At 46.2% G+C, this 17684-nt stretch overlaps 1 protein-coding gene across 6 annotated transcripts in view; it reads left to right on the top strand.

The window, feature by feature from the left end:
- KMT2E (lysine methyltransferase 2E (inactive)) overlaps positions 1 to 15753 on the top strand; it is a 2078550-nt gene extending 2062797 nt beyond the window's left edge. For all 6 annotated transcript variants that reach the window (XM_078680502.1, XM_078680521.1, XM_078680476.1 and 3 more), the window contains one exon: positions 13648 to 15753. In XM_078680502.1, coding sequence (XP_078536628.1) covers positions 13648 to 15051 — 1404 coding nt within the window. In that variant the 3' untranslated portion in view covers positions 15052 to 15753. The remainder of the gene's footprint in view (positions 1 to 13647) is intronic.
- The last annotated feature ends 1931 nt before the right edge of the window (positions 15754 to 17684 follow it).

Genomic DNA, 17684 nt, shown 5'->3' with positions numbered 1-17684 from the left:
GGTCCAAGCAACACTTTTGGACATGCCCTTTGATGGCCGCCACCTGTTTGGCTTCAAGGCAGAGATTGCGCTTGAGCGCATTAAGGAATCCAGGGCTACGGCCAGATCCTTAGGCCTCGCTTCCACTTCCCGCAGTCCGCTTTTTGCCCCTTTCGTGGCTATGGAAGGGGTGCCCCACCACGTTCCGCCCAGAGCCACAGGCCTGCACAAGCTGTCTATCCTCTGCGTGGCCTAGGACGTGGATCCCACCGCCGTGGGTCAGGGGCCCAGCCGACGGGCCAGTCTACCAGCACCCCCTCTGCAGCAGCCTCCAAACCCTCCTAGTCCGACCTTTCAGGCCCATCAGTCGCCAGTTCAAGTTCAAGTTCAGGAATTTGTATAGCGCACTACTCACCCAGAGGGTCTCAAGGCGCTTGGGGGAGGGTTGTGCATTACTTATCAAATAGCCAGGTTTTAAGCTGTTTTCTGAAGGAAAGGTGGTTCTGTGTAAGGCAGAGGTGAGTGGGGAGAGAATTCCAGGTTTTGGCCGCTAAGTAGGAGAAGGATCTTCCTCCCATGGTGGATCTGTGGATGCGCGGAATTGCGGCGAGGGCTTGGTTGGATGATCGTAGTTGGCGGGTGGGTGTGTAGAAGGACAGACGTGTGTTGAGGCATTCGGGTCCTAGGTCGCAGAGGGCCTTGTGTGCGTGGGTGAGGAGACGGAACGTTATTCTCTTGTTGACGGGGAGCCAGTGGAGGTCTTTCAGGTGATCGGTAATGTGAGCGTGACGGGGGATGTCCAATATGAGTCTGGCTGAGGCGTTTTGGATGCGTTGGAGTTTTTTCTGTAGTTAGACTGTGGTTCCGGCGTAGAGGGTGTTTCCATAGTCCAGTCGGCTAGTGACCAGTGCGTGGGTGACTGTCTTTCTTGTTTCGGTGGGGATCCAACGGAAGATTTTTTTTGAGCATGCGAAGTACGTTGAAGCATGAGGATGAGACGGCGTTGACTTGTTTGGTCATCGAGAGGGAGGAATCTAGGATGAAGCCCAGGTTACGTGCGTGGTCTGTAGGTATGGGTGCTGTACCTAGGGCCGGTGGCCACCATGAGTCATCCCAGGCAGAGGGGGATGACCCTAAGATGAGGACTTCCGTTTTGTCCGAGTTTATTTTATTTTTATTTTTTTAAACTTTATTAAGTCAGACAGAACAATACAGGCACTGGCCTACAACCACTGGGGCCGGCCACAAAATCAAGAGCTAAACAGGAGCAATGTAAATGTGTACGATAAAAGGAGGAAGCACACTATAGTCATAGTACGTGGTCGTAGTACAGCGAAACTCAAGGATAATAGAGGTTTCATTTTTATAATACGGAGAAGGAGGCAGCAGCTATATCAACAGAGGCATTACACTACACAATAGACAAAAAGAGACGGGAGGGGTATACCCCCCCAAGCAATCAAAAATTCAATGATAAGCAATAAGGCCAAAAACACCCTACGCCCGCCGAAAGCAGGCCAGGAGTAAAGATCAAACAATGGCGAACAAATTAGCAAAAACATCGTGTGGAAAACCCACCCGTACAAGACAGAAAGAAAAAACAAGTGCAGATGCCGAACAGAAAAAGGATGTAAGAAGAAGATATAGCCAACCCCCTGGGAAGAAAGAGGAAAAAGGGACCATAGAACAAAACAAACTAAAATAACAAAACCCCTCCAACACCCGCCACCCTACATCACCGTAATGGCTATGGCCTACCCCACTAACAGCGTGCCTGTCGCCCCAGAGTCACCCTAAAGAAGGAAGTAAGGAGAGAAAGAAGAAGACAAGAGAGAAAAAGAGCGAGGAGAGGAGCCGGCGGTTCAGGCACTCAGTCCCCCCCACTCCCGCAACTAAAATCGTAGAGACAGAGGCCATAGGAAGTACAGAGAGCAGCGAGTGCACAAAACGTAATCAGTAACAGCCCCACAAAACGTGTCCTTAGATCACCAGTAACCAGCAAGACGTCCCTCCAAGATCCAAGCGAGGTCACCCCTGGCCACTTCTGTGGATAGTAGAACTGCTAAACAGTCTTGCAGTCAGGAGACAGGTCAATACTAAGAGTTCAATCCTTCCAGGCGTAGCAGGCGGCGCCGCCGCACCACATCGTCCCAGCCACCAAGGAACAACCAACGATGCGCGGCGGCAGCCAGAATGCACCAACACACCGACCACCAACAAGTCCGAGTCCAAAAACAGGTCTGCCAAGCACGGAAAGGAAAGTACAGGATGCGGGAAACACCGCGGCACAGGAGCCAGATCTATTCGCACCCTCAAAACTGTAGATTCATCCGGGGAATCTGGCGCAGCGACCAAAGGAGACGCAGCAACACCAACTCGGGGGGAAGCCACCACGCCACAAAATGGCGGATCAGAAATGGCAGCGATCCGTACCTCCAAATCCCGGGAGTCCCGGAACAGAGCAATCCGCAGGGTAACCAGTGCAACCATCACGTGACTGTACGTAAGCGTCTCTCCATGCCGCCAAAGTCCAGGGGTCTCAAAATCAGTGGTGTCTCCGTCCCCGGGAGGGGTACACTCCAAGGCGCCATCCGCCATCTTAACCACTCCGTTCTCCGCCGCTTTCCCTCCACCGCCGAGACCAGCCCGACCACCGGAGGCAACTGGTCTCACGGCTGATCGGCGGCAGCTGACGTCTGGTGCGGAAAGGAGAGTCACCGAAAGGCCTGGCGCGCTCCCCTCAGCTCTCCGGGAGCCAACCGCCGGTTCCCAGATGGGACTATTAACATGGGCGGGCGTCACACCCAAGGGGAACCAGGCGACACGGCTGCTCTCTGGCTCGTCGACAGCTCGGGCATACGGGGCGACCCACTAATGGGAGTGGGTCAGCCCCACCTCTCAGGGCTCGTGGCTCTCAGGCTCCCACTGACCGGTTTCTCGTCCGAACCAGGACCGCCGACACTACGAACACTGTCGAGCAATCTCTGCACTCGAGGTCCCGGCGTCAGCGCCACGAAGGCCGGCAAACAGGCGAGGGCAGTTCTCAGGATTCACTGCACGGTGGAGCCCCAAAACTTGATGGTAAGGGAGCGTTTGTCTCAAACAACATAGATCAAAAAGCCTCGTTCAGGATTATCAACAGGATAGGCGGGCGGGGAGGAAGGGACCTCAGAGCGAAGCGTTCATGCGACTGTCCTGATCGCCATCTTGGCTCCTCCCCCCCGAGTTTAGTTTTAAGCGGCTGTTCTTCATCCATTCGGCTACTTCTTTCATTCCTTCGTGTAGATTGGTTTTGGCGGTGTTCGGGTCTTTGGTGAGGGAGAGGATCCGCTGGGTGTCGTCAGCGTAGGAGATGATTTTGAGGTTGTGTTTTCGCGCGATGGATGCGAGGGGACTCATGTAAACGTTGAAGAGGGTGGGACTGAGTGAAGATCCTTGTGGTACTCCGCAGATGACTTCGGTGGCCTCTGATTTGAATGGGGGGAGGCGGACTCTCTGGGTTCTCCCGGCGAGGAACGAGATGATCCAGTCCAATGCTTTTCCATGTATTCCGACGTTGCTGAGGCGTTGAATGAGAGTGCTGTGACAGACTGTGTCGTATGCGGCAGAGAGGTCAAGAAGGATGAGGGCAACTGTTTCTCCGTTGTTCAGTAGCGTTAGGATGTCGTCTGTAGCTGTGATGAGTGCGGTTTCGGTGCTGTGTTTGGCTCGGAAGCCTGACTGTGAGGTGTCGAGGGAATTGTTGGATTCCAGGAAGGCGGCTAGCTGACTGTTGACGGCTTTCTCAATGACTTTGTCAGGGAATGGGAGGAGTGAGATGGGGCAATAGTTCTTAAGTTCAGAGGGGTCTGCAGTGGGTTTCTTCAGGAGGGTGCTGAGTTCGGCATGTTTCCAGCTTTCTGGGAAGGTAGCGGAGTTGAAGGAGCAGTTGATGATATCGCGAAGATGGGGTGCCATGATGGAGTCTGCTTTGTTGAAAATGTAGTGGGGACATGGGTCGGTTGGCGATCCTGAGTGGATGGAGTTCATCAGGCGGATGGTGTCTTCAGTAGTGATTGGGTTCCAGGCGCGAAGGTTGTGAGAGTTCTGTTTTGGTTCGGGCATGGGTGGAGAGGACTGTTCTTCGGACTGGTTTTCAAAGCTGTTATGTATGTCGGCGATTTTGTTGTGGAAGAAAGAGGATAAGGAGTCGCAGAGGTCTTGGGAGGGAGTGATGTCGTTCGTGCCGGCGGTGGGGTTGGTAAATTCTTTGACGATGTTGAATAGTTCCTTGCTGTTGTGGGCGTTTTTGTCGAGTCGGTCCTTGAATGTTGATTTCTTGGTGGATCGGATCAATTGGTGGTGTTTGCGGGTGGCGGCCTTGAAGGTGGTCAGGTTGTTGGTGGTTTGGTTTTTCTCCAGGTTTTCTCGAGAGTACAACATTACTTCTTGGATTTCTTAAGGTCATCGTTGAACCAGGGGGTCTTTTTGCTACCTAGTTTGATTTGTTGTTTTTTCAAGGGTGCTAGTTTGTCAGCGCTGTGGGTGATCCATTGTGTGAGTTTGGAGGCAGCTTGGTTTGGATTCGATGATATGGCAGGAGGGTTTTGGTTAAGCGATGTGAAGAGTTGTTCGGCGGTGATTTTGTTCCAGTTTCTTCGAGGAACAGGTTGTGGGTCAAGGTCTTTTTGTAGCTGAAGTGAACGCAGCTGTGGTCCGTCCAATGGAGAGCTGTGGTGTGGTCGAAAGAGATGTGCTTGCTGGAGGTGAAGATGGGGTCGAGCGTGTGTCCGGCAAGGTGGGTGGGGGTGTCAACAAGTTGTTTGAGTCCAAGGTTGGCCATGTTGTCCAGAAGGGTGGTGGTGTTAGTCGTTTTTTTTTCCAGGTGGAAGTTGAGGTCTCCCAGAAGGATGTAGTTTTCGGAGTTGAGGGCATGTGGGCTGATGAAGTCAGTGATGTCTTCGTTGAATTGTGTGCGGGTTCCTGGTGGTCTATAGATGAGGGTGCCTCTAAGTGTGGTCCTGGGGTCGGTGTGGATCTGGAAGTGGAGGTGTTCGGCGGTAGTGAGGTTATCGTCGGAGCTGGTCGTGATTCGTATGGTGTACTTATGGACGATGGCGATGCCTCCTCCTGCTTGGTTGGTGCGGTCTTTTCGGATGATCTTGTAAGTTTCCGGGATGGCTGTGGCGATGTCGGGCGCTGATGAGGTGTTCATCCAGGTTTCTGTAAGGAAGGCGACGTCCGGAGATGTCGTGTAGAGTAGGTCCCAAAGTTCAGTGGCGTGTCTGTGGACCGAGCGGGTGTTCAGCAGAATGCACTTCAGGTTGTTAGAGTCGGAGCTCTGTTTGGAGTTTGTGGATTTGGTGTGGGTCTTGATGCAGGAGTGGCAGGTGAAGGGTCCATGAGTTAGTCCTGGGGCAGCTTTGCAGCATTGTGGTGTGCGTCCGGGGTTAAGGGCAGAGAGGGTAGCGGCGTTGTACGTTATGCGGGCGGAGTGGGGTTTGCGTGGACCAGGGGGACTGGCGCTGGCCGCGGTCCAGGCGCGGACGGGCGAAGACGGGCTTAGCTTTGGCGCACCTTCGGCGCGCATGGGGCGCGACCGCTGCGCGTAATAGCATCTGTCATAAGTGGAGAGGGGGAGGGGCGAGGGGGGGTCAGCTGGGAAGCGGGGGCGGGGTGTAGAGGACGGGCTCCGAGTCACAACAACAACAAAAATGGCAGCAAAATCGAAACTAGAGACAGGCTGGGGCACAAAGACAAATTAAAGAGCTTAGACAATGTGTGATGAAAGCGCTACAATTATCGATGCAGAAAACAAGCAATGCAATATCCAGACAAAGCAACACAAATAGCGCTACAACTGAGACAGCGTAAATGAAAACACCGTGCTTAAATCAGCTAAAGCGCTATAAATATTTCTAATACTCGACAATGCTTATCGCACTACAGCGCTATGACAGACAGCAGCCAGCAGATTTTTAAAGAGCAGATCTGAGCAAAGAGCGCAGCCCAACGATACCAAACGAGAGCTGGGAGCGTGGGCAGCGACCGCTACTGAGAGCGTCAGGACGGTCACAGCGCTTCCGAGGGCGGGAGCAAGGCTATGCAGTCAGTGGGAGGGGGGGTCAGCTGGGAGGCGGGGGCGGGGTGTAGAGGACGGGCTCCGAGTCACAACAACAACAAAAATGGCAGCAAAATCGAAACTAGAGACAGGCTGGGGCACAAAGACAAATTAAAGAGCTTAGACAATGTGTGATGAAAGCGCTACAATTATCGATGCAGAAAACAAGCAATGCAATATCCAGACAAAGCAACGCAGATAGCGCTACAACTGGGACAGCGTAAATGAAAACACAGTGCTTAAATCAGCTAAAGCGCTATAAATATTTCTAATACTCGACAATGCTTATCGCACTACAGCGCTATGACAGACAGCAGCCAGCAGATTTTTAAAGAGCAGATCTGAGCAAAGAGCGCAGCCCAACGATACCAAACGAGAGCTGGGAGCGTGGGGAGCGACCGCTACTGAGAGCGTCAGGACGGTCACCAGTGGGCGGCAGGATTCGCCATCATCTCCTCCACTGGCTCAACATCACGTCAGACGGGTGGGTTTTGCAGATAGTCCGAAGGGGCTACTCCCTCCCCTTTGAGACGACCCCTCCATCCATGCCACCTCAATTTCATTGAATGTCGGAGGATCACTTGACCCTTCTCCATCAGGAAGTTACAGCTCTGTTGGCCAAGGGAGCTATGGAGTGAGTCCCTGTGCCAGAAGTAGGTCGTGGTTGTCATTAGCAATACTTCCTGGGAGCCAAGAAGGACCACGGCCTTTGTCCTATCTTGGATCTCAGGGACGTCTTTCGCTTCCTCCGGAGGGAGAAGTTCAAAATGTTGACATTATCTCAGGTCCTGTCTGCCCTCGACCCTGGAGACTGGATTGTAGAGTTGGACTTGCAGGATGCTTATTTCCACATCCCCATCCTGCCAGCCTACAGATGTTACCAACGGTTCACGGTAGGCCACAATCATTTTCAATTTACCGTGCTCCCCTTTGGCCTTAGCAGTACCCCTCAGGTGTTCACAAAAGTGATGGCGGTGGTTGCAGCTCATCTTCGCAGATCAGGGGTTCCAGTCTTTCCCGATCTCGACGACTAGCTGTTGAAAGCGAGCTTGCCACAGGTTGTCGTCTCCCACCTCCAGACTACAGCGGACTTCCTGCACTTGCTGGGGTTCAATATCAACGTGCCAAAGTCACACCTGATTCCCTCTCAGAAGCTCCTATTCATCGTAGCAGTTCTGGATACGGCGCAGTTTTGGGCTTATCCTCCCGAGCAGCGGGTCCGGAATATTCGGGCTATGATACCTATGTTTCAGCCTCTATCGCAGATTCCGGTGAGAATGACCCCTACGCTGCTGGGCCTCATGGCCTCCTGCTGGTGAATCATGCCAGGCTCTACAATGGGACCTGAAGTTTCATTGGGCTCAGCATCAGGAGAATCTTTCTGAGTGGGTCCAGATCTTGGAGGGCACTTCACACCAATTGCAGTATGGGTTAGCGGACCAGGATTAGGTCAACAGCAGATCTCTCTCCCTTCCCAAACCAGAGTTCACAGTGGTGACAGATGTGTCTGCTGGGCTGTGGTGGCCACATGGGAGAGGTGGAGATCAGTGGCCTCTGGTCTCCGGCGGAGTCCAGGTTCCACATCAACCTTCTGGAGCTTCGGGCGATTCATCTTGCACTGAAGGCATTCCTCCCCTCTGTCAGAGGAAGGGTAGTGCAGGTGTTCACGGACAACACTTACGCCATCTGGTACTGCAACAAACAGGGTGGGGTGGGGTTGTGGACCCTATGTCAAGATGCTGTTCACCTTTGGACGTGGCTGAAACATCAGGGCATGTATAAAAAATCAAAAGGAGGAAGCGTAGAGGTATGAGATAGAATCACCCTCCTAAACGATTCAAATAAACATGGGGATTCTATCAATATGTGGAGGTGATATTTTGAGGTTTTTATATTTTATAGTGAAGTGATAGGCTCTCTCTTAACAATGGAAAGATGAGAGCACGTGTGCTTTGTTAAAATACCCCTCACACACTAAAAAAATCCGTTAGTGTCATGCTTCATCATAGGGGTCTTCCCGTCCCTATAGCGGGGCGTGCTGCGACCAGACGGACTACGCGGGAGCACTGTAAGAGTGACAGATCTATGTGTGGGTGTAGTGATATCAGTGAAGTGTAGGGATCTAACTAGTGAAATGCACGAAAAATTGAAAAAATTAAAAATTCCCTGGCTAGTAGAACAAATACATTTTATTGGTATCTCTAGCTGGAAACGTTAAAAAGGGGAATAAAAAGTAGAGTGATTACTAACTACTAAGTCGACATGTTTCATAGACAGTCCCCAACTGTCTACTCATCAGGACCTTTCAGTGATCCCTACTAGGAAAAAAGCTCAGTTCTACAGTAATATGCCTACTGTCCTATAAATATAGCAGCAAAAATAAGCTGAATATTTATGCTTCGGGGCATGAGCTGGCCCTAATGAAGCAGAACACCAAAAAATTTGTGCCAAAAGGAATTGACCAGTGGTCTTTTTTCGTTCGTTTGACTGTGCCCCATGAACTGGCAGGCGGGGGAAGTATTTGCTCGGTCTAGTTACCGGCCTGGCACCTCGCCTCTCACCCCTACCGTGCAGCTCCGAGGACGTCCTCGGAGCTGCACGGTAGGGGTGAGAGGCGAGGTGCCAGGCCGGTAACTAGACCGAGCAAATACTTCCCCCGCCTGCCAGTTCATGGGGCACAGTCAAACGAACGAAAAAAGACCACTGGTCAATTCCTTTTGGCACTAATTTTTTGGTGTTCTGCTTCATTAGGGCCAGCTCATGCCCCGAAGCATAAATATTCAGCTTATTTTTGCTGCTATATTTATAGGACAGTAGGCATATTACTGTAGAACTGAGCTTTTTTCCTAGTAGGGATCACTGAAAGGTCCTGATGAGTAGACAGTTGGGGACTGTCTATGAAACATGTCGACTTAGTAGTTAGTAATCACTCTACTTTTTATTCCCCTTTTTAACGTTTCCAGCTAGAGATACCAATAAAATGTATTTGTTCTACTAGCCAGGGAATTTTTAATTTTTTCAATTTTTCGTGCATTTCACTAGTTAGATCCCTACACTTCACTGATATCACTACACCCACACATAGATCTGTCACTCTTACAGTGCTCCCGCGTAGTCCGTCTGGTCGCAGCACGCCCCGCCCCGTTATAGGGACGGGAAGACCCCTATGATGAAGCATGACACTAACGGATTTTTTTAGTGTGTGAGGGGTATTTTAACAAAGCACACGTGCTCTCATCTTTCCATTGTTAAGAGAGAGCCTATCACTTCACTATAAAATATAAAAACCTCAAAATATCACCTCCACATATTGATAGAATCCCCATGTTTATTCACATCAGGGCATGTCCCTGGTGGTTTAACACTTGGCAGGTTCTCTGAACGCCAGGGCGGAAAAACTCTGCCGCCAGTGCATGATGGAACACGAATGCCGTCTTCACTCAGAGGTGGTGCAAGGTCTGTTTCAGCAGTAGGGAGAGCCTTGGTTAGATCTGTTCGCCACCAAAGAGAACGCGCAATGTCAGCAGTTCTGCATGTTGGAATTTCCAAGGCGGCAATCTCACTGCAGAGCTTTTCATCACAAGTGGAATTGCGGTCTTCTGTATGCTTTTCCGCTTATATCACTTCTGCCCAGAATGCTGAAAAAGATCAAGCCGACTGGGCTCAAGTAATTATTGAGGCCCTGGACTGGACTCAAAGAGTCTGGTATCCTGAGCTTTGGAACATGGCCATCGATCCTCCAATCAGACTGCCTCTTCGGTAGGATCTTCTGTCACAGCAGCAAGGCACGGTCCTCCACATGAACCTGTCCAGCCTCCACCTCCTTGCGTGGAGATTGAGCGGCGACAGTTGACAGCTCTTGACCTTCCTCCCGAAGTCTATAATGGCATTTTGGCCATCATGCTTCCCTCCACTCTGGGCACCCTTAAAGCTATCTTTCGGCCGTTTCAGTCTTCTTTCGCCTTCCTGATCAAACTTTTCTTTTCAAGTCCCCTATTGTAAATAGGTTTGTTAAGGGCATTGCTCACCTCTTTCCTCCCATTCCTTTTGTAATGCCAAGTGGGACTTGAATTAGGTGTTAACGTACCTTATGTGTGTTCCTTTCGAGCCACTACATAATTGTCCTCTCAGACTCTTGACTTTAAAGACTGCTTTTCTGGTTGCCATCACTTCTGCTTGCAGGGTGAGCTTCAGGCTCTATCTTCTAAGCCTTCTTTCCTTGCTGTCCATCCGGACAAGGTTGTCTTTCGAACCAGACCTTCTTTTCTTCCTAAAGTGGTTACCTCTTTCCACATAGGACAGCCATCACTTTTCCCACCTTTTTTCAGCCCCTGCATCCTTCCAAGGAGGAGGAAAGACTCCACCATCTGTACCCAAAACATGTGTTGTCATTTTATCTTGATCGCACAAAACAATTCTGGGCGGATGATCAACTCTTTGTTGGCTATGTTGGCGCCAAGAAAGGTCAGGCTGTGCAAAAACGAACCATCTCCCGATGAGTCGTCTTTGCATTAAGATCTGTTGTTCCTTGGCGAAGAAGGAGGCACCGGTAGGATTGCGCCCCCATTCCACCAGGGCGACGGCAGCCACTACTGCTTTGGGACTACTGCTCAGTGACATCTGCCAGGCAGCCACATGGGCATCACTGCATATGTTCACTAAACATTACTGTCTAGGTAATCAATTCTGAAGAGACGGCTTCTTTTGCCGTTCAGTTCTCCACGACGTTCTGGTGTGAACTTGGTTTCCAGACCCACCTCCGGGGTTTGTAATCCTTGGGTATCTATTCTAACGTAAGGAATCTATAACTAAAAGTCTCTTTCAGAAAAACAAGTTACTTACCTTCGGTAACGATATATCTGTTAGAGACATATATAGGTATAGGTTCCTTATCGCACACTCATCCTCACCGTTCTGCGAACTCACTTTAAGAGCAAGGAACTACCTTTCAGGGCCCTAGTTTTGTGCACCAGTGATCAGTGCCTTGCATGGCTCTGCGCTTCTGGCGTGGAATGTTGTGTAAAAGAACAGACATCAGCGCGCAGGAGCGGCGTCTAAGTAGATACCGCGACATCATCCCGGCGAGCACGACGCCATTGACGAATATGGAGTCGACCAACGCCACCTACCGACGCGCAAGGGTACTGGTAAGAGAATTTTTTTTCCGGATTCAGCCTGACCCCTGAGGGTAATTCTAAGGTAAGGAAGCTATAACTAATATATGCCTCTTCCAGATATATCGTTATTAGGTAAATAACTTGTTCATTAGTGCATATTTTCAAATTTGGGAGGTCTAGCCTGTTGTTATGATGTAGGTAAACCATGCTGCATGTAATGAATTTCCTGATGTATTTCTTCAGTGTATTACTGGAGAATTCTCAGGCCCACAAACAGAAAATGATTTGCCTTGTTTGAGAAGGCTGGCTAAGAAAGCTGGAGTGAGTGCAATATAATTGTCCTCTGTAATGGCAACCAAAGTGGAATAGCTTTTCCTTTCAAGTTGAAGGGACCTAAAATAAGTTTGGGCACTTTAAACTTTTTCTTGTACCTGATCATGTTTTTGGAAGTCTGCTTTTTCTGATGCAATTCCCATGAAACAATGGGCTTTGCGTGTTTAAATAGTACTGTTTCAATTGAAGTCATGCACACCATTTTATGAACGTTTTAGTATGAAACACAAACAGCCTCAGGGTACCTTTGTGAACAGATGTTATTTCTAGTGTCATGTCTAAGAGCAGAAGTAAGACAGTTCCCCCAGCCACTGCTTTTGGGAATGGGGTGGCAAAAACTACATTTGCCCACTTGAATCAAGAGATGACATGTCGGTTAAAGTCAGAAAAGCGCAGCCTTAAACAAATTGTACCAATTGGTTCATTCGGGTGCACTATATTTCTTCACTTATCTCATATTTTACACAATATATTCATTCATTGCAGGATGAGAAAATCAAAGCAAAGAAAAGTGAGAAAATCAAAGCAAAATCATTAATGAAAAAGGAAAAAAGAATCCAAACCATCTGCAGTATTGCAAGATACTTTATAAATTGTATTCATTTATAAGTTCTTTCATTTTACAGGAGTAAAAGGCTGTCAAATGTATACAGTGGTGGGCACGGTGAACATTGTGACAGTTGGTGCTCAGTGAAACTTTGTGCCAGTGTAATATACAATATATACAATGCCAATAACGACAAGGGGAGGGAATGGGAGAGGGGGGAAACAAGAACGTGACCAGTATTTCTCTATCAAAGAATGTTTTCTCTACACCACAATCGTCAGTATTAGGTACAGAATCCTTAGAAAGCTGGTCCACTGAGATGTTATGGTTTGGATTCCTTTTTCTTTTTTCATTTTTCATTAATGATTTTGCTTTGATTTTCTCACTTTGCTTTGCTTTGATTTTCTCATCCTGCAATAAATTAATATATTGTGTAAAATATGAGATAAGGGAAGAAATATAGTGCACCCGAATGAACCAATTGTTTATAAATATTTGCCTTACTGCCCAGGTTCATAGGGATACTCCGTCACCCCATTGAAACTTAACTTAAACAAATTGTACCAGCACAAGAACTGTCACAGTTAGACCACCCTGCAAATGTTTTATTTCGGAGGATTGTGTCTCTCCATTTAAAAAGACTTCCAGGAATCCTTCATAAATATTTTTGAAAGGAACCTTATTAATTTGTTTTTGATTGGGCCTTATGACATCCCTGTCCAATACTCCACTATGAGCAAGCACTCAAGAGCCAATCTGGCATGTTCCTTTAGTTATTCTAAAAAGATAAATTTGCTCTTAACATTTTGTTAACTAATTGTTTTTTAACTGTCTAAGTAATTTATCATGCCGGTTAAAGTAAAAGCGGGCTGGAGGTGTTGTGTCCAGCTTTGTTTTTTTTATACTTTCATATGTTAAGGAATCCTTTGGTATGTTTACTACACTGCTAACAGTTAGCACAAGCTTCAAACTCAGTTGCAGTTTCAGGCAAAATAATTAAATGTCTATCCTTTTGCATTTATATAGTTTTATTTGAACTACGCTTAGTCGTTTGTGTATGCCATGGCTGTATTGTATATTTTAGGAAAGTATGGAACATCATTTTGAACTAAACTTTATTCATGTTTGATTATTTTCGATTTTTAAATGCATTTATTATATTTCAAAAATACACATGTGCATAAAACAGCTAAAGTAATCTAACAGCTTGAGTTCATCGTTCATTTTGCTGTGAGAGAATGTGATGTTCATAAGCCCATATAATGAAACTAATATCACCGTTCATTCTGTGAATGGGTGCGCGTTTGTCTAGTGTAGGTTTCTCTGTATCCCAGTTGGTCAGTTGTGCTTATCCTTACTTGTATATTTCGATTATTGTGGCATGTACTGTCCATGATAGTTGATGATGAATGTCCATCTAAGCACTTATTCCTTTTGCTTAACTAATGGTACACTTCGTTTGATGATGACAGAGATAGGATTATGAGACATAATTTACACAACTGATGAAACAGTAAGATCGTAATAGAAAAGTGTTCCATTTATTCACTTTTTGTTTTATTTTAACCTAGGCTTGTACTACCGCTACAGCTTCATCACTTGGAACAACTACAGTTAAAGCAAAATCAAATTTGGATACATCAGTTAACAAAGTAGTGCCTGAGTGTGTAAATATTGAAACGTCAGAGCAGCAACAAAAGCAGCTAACAAACAATATCCAGGCATTCTCAAAAACACATAACTCTCAAACTCGTTCACAAAAGCTGCCTTGTTCAACCATAAAGTCGCATTGTCCACTTTCGCCTAAATTAGAGCATTCTCCTAAGTCATCTATGTCTTTGATACATGTGCAACATGGTTACCACTCACCAAACCCTCACGTGCAACAATTAGGTTCACCATACAAGTCTCAGCATCCACAATCACCACAAAGAGAAGCCCATAGGAATTTTCCAACTTCACAGAACCATCAGCAAAATAACCAGCAATTGGCTATAGGACCAATAATCCCGCAGGCACCTATGGGACAATGTGTTACAAGCTACAGTACATTTAACCAACCGAATAATACCAGCAGCACACCACCACCTCCTCCCCCACCACCACCTTCTACTATTTCGAACTGTTATCTAAATCAGCAAGCTACTGGAAACGTTCAGTGTTTTAGTCCATTAAAAGGTACCTTACCACAGCAGACTGTGTTTGCACCTGGACCAAATCAAGCATGCCAGCTAGATCTTCAAGGACAGTATGGAAGTTTGGGGCATTACCTACAATCACAAAACCCCAGTATTCAAATCCAAGCTACATTATCTGCTGCACCTCCACCACCTGGAGTAAATTCCAATCAACCACATATTCTAACACATGGTCCAAACCCAGTTAGTGCAGCACCAGCGTCCTCTGGATCTCTTGTTCTTGGTCAAAGTCCTGGGCACCATTTACCACCTCCTCCGCCTCCACCTCCTCCTTGTGCTATACCTCACTTTACTCATCATCTGCATTCAACAAGTGCGCATCAAACTCTGCAAGCACAAAACCAGCATGTAGCAAATACAAACCCACTACCGCCTTCTGTTCAGAATTCAACTGGAGTTGGTCAAACATCAGGGCAAGCATTACACCTTTCACCATCTCAAGGGCCCTCCCTTTTTCCTGCAGTCACTATCCAGAGTGCAGCCTTGTACCATCCACAAGCTTCACTTCATTCTCCTGTGGGCCCTGGACTTCAGTATCAGCCTGTTGGAACAGGCTCCCATCATCAAATTCCAGGTCAAGGATCCCACATCCAACCTCAAGGACCAAACAGTATTCCAACAGCTGCAGGGTTCTCTTCACATCCTGGCTCTGGAATCCTTCCTCAAGGAGTGCAAGGACTTCATCAGGCTTCAGCAGGACCTGGTCAAAATCCTATTCAGAGGCCACAGGTGCCATCAACTTTGCAAAACAATTACCATGGATCAGGCTGGCATTAAATGGCCTGCTAGAACCTAAATTTTTTTTAAATGCTGTGTAAAATAAATTGTATATTTTATATGTACCGGTTTTAGGTACTTTTTAAAGCTTGTACATTAAACTTTGTATAAACGCAAACACCAGTGCTCTGTCATTGTGTTTTTCCTCTTTTTCTTTTTTTTAAATCATAAGATTATACTGCTGTTAAACCGGTTTTAATTCATCCATATTGTTTTGTAACTGAACATTCCAGTGACTTTTCTGACAGTATGATATATACTGCTTAAGTCCTTTACAGCCTGTTTACTGGTTTACTTTTATAATTGAAGTTTCAAAAGAAAGTAATCACACCAACAGTTTTTTCTCTCTCAGCAGTTGTGTACCTCTTGATACAAACAATGCAATACAGTTTTTCTACTTTTGATGTGATAAGTTCTTTAATTACACTGGTTGTTTGCAGAAAAATATAATTTAATGTATAGATTGGTTCAAGACTGAAATGGCAAGTTCTGTACATACTGTATTTTGCTTGTAAAGGCTCTGTCATATTTAATATAACATTGTACATAAGGGCAGGTTTCTTTTGAAAAGATGTGTATGACCTTTGTGTAATAAATACTATATATGCTCTTTAATTTTTTTAATATACTGTCACATTTCAGCTCTAGTTGGGCATTTTATTTCATGTTAATAAATCACGACTTTGTCAGTTTTAAGCTAAATCATGTGTGAGTTGTATTCTGGAAAAGCAAATTCCATCTGATCTATTTGTGATGCCTGAGGCCAACTCTGCACCTTACCATCCGGATGCCACAGTTGAAGGCAGCTTCAGTGATATACTTTTCTGTCTAGGTGTTTTGGTCAATGTTTCTGAGATTGAGTCTCCAATGCAACACTTCTGTTTTCCTCATTCATTGTGTTTTAGTCCCTGCATTTTCTTTATTAAGAATATAAATAAGGATTTCTGTTTGCTTCAAGCTATTGATGTTATCAATATTTGGCATTTCTATAGCATACAAACTCACTAAGATGGTGCAGCAGTATATGTTAAGCTTGTGTTAGGTTGTGAGAAGATTACAGCTATTCACAGTACTGATATTTGTGTACAATATGTATTGCTGCAGATTTCTCAGGCCACTAATATCCTCCAGGCAGCAGAGTGACTCCAGAAATATTCCCCCTGGATTTCAGAAATATTTCCCCTCTGCAGTAGCTCTTCAGTGCTGCCATATAGTGCCATTCAATACCATTTCACCCAGAATGATATCTGATTATATGTGATACACTGGTGACAGTTTTCATGCCTTTTCAGCTTAGGTCCAGAGCTCTAAACCGGTTTTCCTGACAATGGTTCTCTACAGATTTAACAGTGAATAGGTAAGTTGTCATCTTGTAAGGTCTCTGTATTTAAATCCTGTTCACGGTGTTGCGAGAAGACATCCTTGTCAGATTCACACATCTGTATGTCGTGTCTAGTACCCAACCACAACCCCTTAACTTGCAACTGTTGCTCTTTAGTGCATGCAAAGGCCATCAGGTAGCAGATGGCCAAGTTATTGTTGGAAAGGGCATGCAAGGAGACTCCAAAGTAGTCCCTTTCTATTTCTTCAGGTACGTTTTCTGATAGGAAACGATTCCCCAAAGGATCTTACTACAGAATAAAACTCCTCTCTTCCTCATCAAAGCCAATTTTGTTTTTCGGGCTTCATCTGCCATCACGTCCCATTTCAATAAGCTATTAAAGTAATTTTCAGGATACCCCTGCGACCTTCAAGGTCTTTCCCCATTCGTGGATGTGATCCTCTGGGTTTTGTGACTCTTATTACTACAACCTCCAGACCATGTAGTTCCAGACTCAAGTTGCAGCCTTGGCTCTGCTTCCAAAGAAGTTGTTGCTTGTTAAGGTGTCAGCTCTCGTGCCTTTAGCACATCCCTTTAAGCTGATTGCGATGCTCACCCACCTTCAAAGACAGAAGATATTATCTGAGTGCCAAAGAAAAAGTCTGTGCGTGTTTTTATGCACCTCCCTAGTACACAGAGAACTGGAATGAGGCACCAGTAGTCTTGACATTTCTCCCGATTCTGGCTCCCTCATACTCCTACGACTACTTCTTTTGTCTTTTGCAGTGGTCATACAGAGGGCAGCCAAAGTTCTCAACTTCCTACTCCGCTCCTTAGAGATCATAAATCAATGTCTTGGCTGACGTTCTGCAGCCAGGGCAAACTACCGCAAGTCTTTCTTTCTTTCTTTATTAACTTTATTCGATTGAGATGAATTAGGCCATAAAAGTTCAGAATAAAAAATAAAATATAATTCTAATTTCAAATAGTTAAAAAATGCATTTTAAAATCATTTCATATGATCGCTAGACACTGATAGTATATAGTTTTAACATCTATAAGAGGTTTTTACATAATGATTTACACACAGAGAAAGAATGAAGGAAAAGAAACACAAGAACTACAATTAAGGGTACGCTGTACATAGCTACATACCTATTGCACATGATTCTCTATTCTATATTTCTAAAATTCATAAAAACAAAGTCAGAGACTCCTGATTATAATATATTCTTAAACAGTATTCGTAAATCCACATTGGTAAAACAGCCAAAAAATTATTCAAATTATCTATACATGTTCTTTCTAGCAT

This window comes from Lissotriton helveticus, chromosome 1_1, assembly GCF_964261635.1.
Source record: "Lissotriton helveticus chromosome 1_1, aLisHel1.1, whole genome shotgun sequence".
NCBI classification, from domain to species: Eukaryota; Metazoa; Chordata; class Amphibia; order Caudata; family Salamandridae; genus Lissotriton; species Lissotriton helveticus.
The sequence above is the reverse complement of the archived record's forward strand: the minus strand, read 5'-3'. Positions and strand labels throughout refer to the sequence as shown.